The sequence below is a fragment of the Protobothrops mucrosquamatus genome, unplaced genomic scaffold, assembly GCF_001527695.2.
Source record: "Protobothrops mucrosquamatus isolate PMUCROS unplaced genomic scaffold, P.Mucros_1.0 scaffold2940, whole genome shotgun sequence".
In the NCBI taxonomy this organism is placed as follows: domain Eukaryota; kingdom Metazoa; phylum Chordata; class Lepidosauria; order Squamata; family Viperidae; genus Protobothrops; species Protobothrops mucrosquamatus.
Genome location: NW_015388963.1, coordinates 34445 through 37402, shown reverse-complemented (window position 1 = coordinate 37402; position 2958 = coordinate 34445). Strand labels below are relative to the sequence as shown.

The 2958-nt window shown below is 41.9% G+C and overlaps 1 protein-coding gene across 1 annotated transcript; it reads left to right on the top strand.

The window, feature by feature from the left end:
- The first annotated feature begins 748 nt into the window (after positions 1-748).
- On the top strand, positions 749-1609 carry EVI2B (ecotropic viral integration site 2B). Its single transcript, XM_029286125.1, has one exon. The coding sequence runs from the start codon at positions 749-751 to the stop codon at positions 1595-1597; it is 849 nt and encodes a 282-aa protein (XP_029141958.1). The 3' UTR covers positions 1598-1609.
- Positions 1610-2958: the final 1349 nt, after the last annotated feature.

The following is a 2958-nucleotide window of genomic DNA, read 5'->3' as shown; positions in this document are numbered from 1 at the left end:
ACCTTAAAAGCAGCAAATAAGTTGAAGGTAAACTTTTGTTTCCTCAGACATTTATAAAATTCTGGTTATTCTATCATGTACAGTAGTACCTCGGTACCCGACGGCTTTGAAAGTCAGCAAATTTGGTACTTAGCACATTTTGATGAGAAAATTTTGTCCTGATACTTGTCGTTTGTTTGGTATAAAACGCGCAAGGTAGAACTTGTTGGTGTCAGTTGCCTCGTGACTCTTTCCAGCCGAAACAAAGGGCGATGTGTTAGTCACATGGTAGCTCTTGCTCTGTGCACATCCTCTTGCAGTCTTATCTTAGCTTTGTGGTCATTTTGTGTATTTTTGTGCTGGGTTTTTTTCTCATCAATACAGGTAAAGTAAAGTTTTTATTTTATTTAATCCAAGTATTTATTGATTTTTAAGGTTTATTTCACATGTAAAGTAATGATATACAACCCTATCTTTTTATACATTGCCTTACAAAATAAGCATTGTCTTTGGTTTGGGAACACATTAAATTTATTTACATTATTCCTTATGGGAAAACTTTGGTACTCGCCATTTTTGGTATTTATTCACTGTGTCTCTCAGAACCAATTAACAACAAGTACCGAGGTACCACTGTATCACCCAGTACACTGGTTGGTTTATAAATATTTGTTGCTGCTAGGCCTTCAAAAGGCAAAATGTGGTGCTGATATTAATTTCTACCTTTTATCTTCTTAATGCTACAAAAGAGGTCCCCGGAATTTCGGCAATGGCGATCAAGCCCATCGTTCTAATTTTCATCTACGGACAACTGTGGTGGAGCCACGCCGCTGGAAAGACAAAGGGGCCTGCAAGTGTGTCGCTCAATGCTGAACCCCGCAACTCTCCATTTCAAGGAAGTCAATCAAAAGACCTTATCAAAAATGAACAGCAATCGTCTACCAGCAAGCCCCAGCTTCCCACCACAACAAAAGAACCTAAACTTGCAGATGAACATTTTATAGCCGCTGTGGTCATTGGGGTCATCTTGCTGCTCATGATCCTGATTATCGTTGCCATCTTCCTTTGGAGGCAACGGAAAAAGTCAAATGTACCTCTTCCCCACTGGGCAGGACGCTCCCCGTTTGCCGATGGAGACATGCCTGACCTTACGGTAGATAAGGAACCTGTGCAAGGTATAAAGCGGATGTCCGTTCTCTCTCTTTTGCCATGGAAATTTAGCAAGGACACACAACTGCTGGAAAATGCAGAAGGACAACTGTCAGAATCAAGGAAGACCTTGGATGTTCCACACGGATCTGGTGAGGCAGGTACAGAGAGCGAGTCAAGCCACACTGCCACGGCAACCTTGGATTCTTCAACCAGCAACCAAACCCAAATTTCCGAGGAACTAAACAACTTAACCGGCATTTCACTCCAGCCTGAGAGTCCAAGGCTACAAGATCTTCCTTTGTCCAGCTGGCCCAGTGGAGTCAATGGGGATATTTTTACTCCTAAATCCTATCCCATGGAACAACACGTAGAGATCCAGTGCTCTCTATCACCTGATCTGTCCCAACAAAATGTCGATGAAACAGTGTTACTTCCTCCACCGCCAGAAGAATTTTTGTGTAACTGATTTTTATAGATATTGGAGCAAACACTGATTTCTTCTGGGTTGTTTTTAAAAAAAAAACAAAAAAAAAACATACACTGAAACAAAATGGAGGAGGTTCATTTAGTTTCAACTTTTTATACGGGTAGTCCTCGACTTACAATTGGGACCGGAATTTCTGTTGCTAAAGAAGGTAGTTGTTAAATGAGTCGCGCCCAGTTTTATGATCTTTTTTGTCACCGTGGTTAAGCAAATCACGGAAGTTAAGCGACTCACATATCATAAAGTGAATTCAGTTTCTCCTATTGACTTTGCTTTGCCCACTGGGAAGGTCAGAAATGGCAATCATGTGACCCTGAGACACCACAACCATTGTACATACATGCCAGTTGCCAAGCACCAGAATTTTGATCATGAGACCCGTGGGGATGCAGACAGTCATAAATGCAAGGACCAGTTGTAAATAACTTTTTTCAGTGCCGCTGTAATTTCAAACAGTCACTAAATGAATGGTTGTACGTTGAGGAATACTTCTACTTCCAAAAATGCTTTCAGAAAAACCCCTTAAGCAACATACTCTACAGTCTCTAATATTCCAAAATGAGCCTTACTTGCAAAGACAGACTTCAGAAACACCTGCCCCATGGATTTATGCTCCTAAATTCTTTCATTTGGAAAAGAATCATTTTTATGAGGTGTTTTTTTTTAGCCTTTATCACCCTGGAATCCTTCTAATCTGATGTGAACTTTTCTAATAAAAAACCTGCACTTAATGTGACTAATTAGTGCAGTGATGGCGAACCTTTTAGAGACCGAGTGCCCAAACTGCAACCCAAAACCCACTTATGCATCGTCGGGTGCCGGGTGGGTGTGGCCCATTGGCTGAGTGTGGCTGCGGTGGTAACGGCAGACTGGGTGGGATTAAAAAGTTCAGTCAATCAATTCCAACTTTGCAACATCTTTTTTTTCCCCGCGAGAAGTTGAAATTGACTGATTGATTGAACCTTTTTTTTTGTACACGGCACTGGAGGCCTAAAGCAAAAAGGTTTTATAAAACCCAGCTGAAGGCCTAGGACTGAGGTGACGGTGCGCGTGCCCACAGAGAGGGCTCTGAGTGCCGCCTCTGGCACCCGTGCCATAGGTTCGCCACCACTGATTTAGTGCTTTTAAATATTCACTCAGCAATGTGGAGGTTTGACATTGGTGCCTGCAGTTTGAAGTTGACCCTTTCGAGAAATTTTCTCTTTTGGAATTACACCACAACCATATGGAAATTTCTGCACAGCTTCTGACTTGTCATTTTGAATTTCATAATTCTTTTCCTTCCCTTATTAGCCTCAGACCAGCAGTTCCCATCCTTTTCTATGCCCCGCATCCCTAGAACG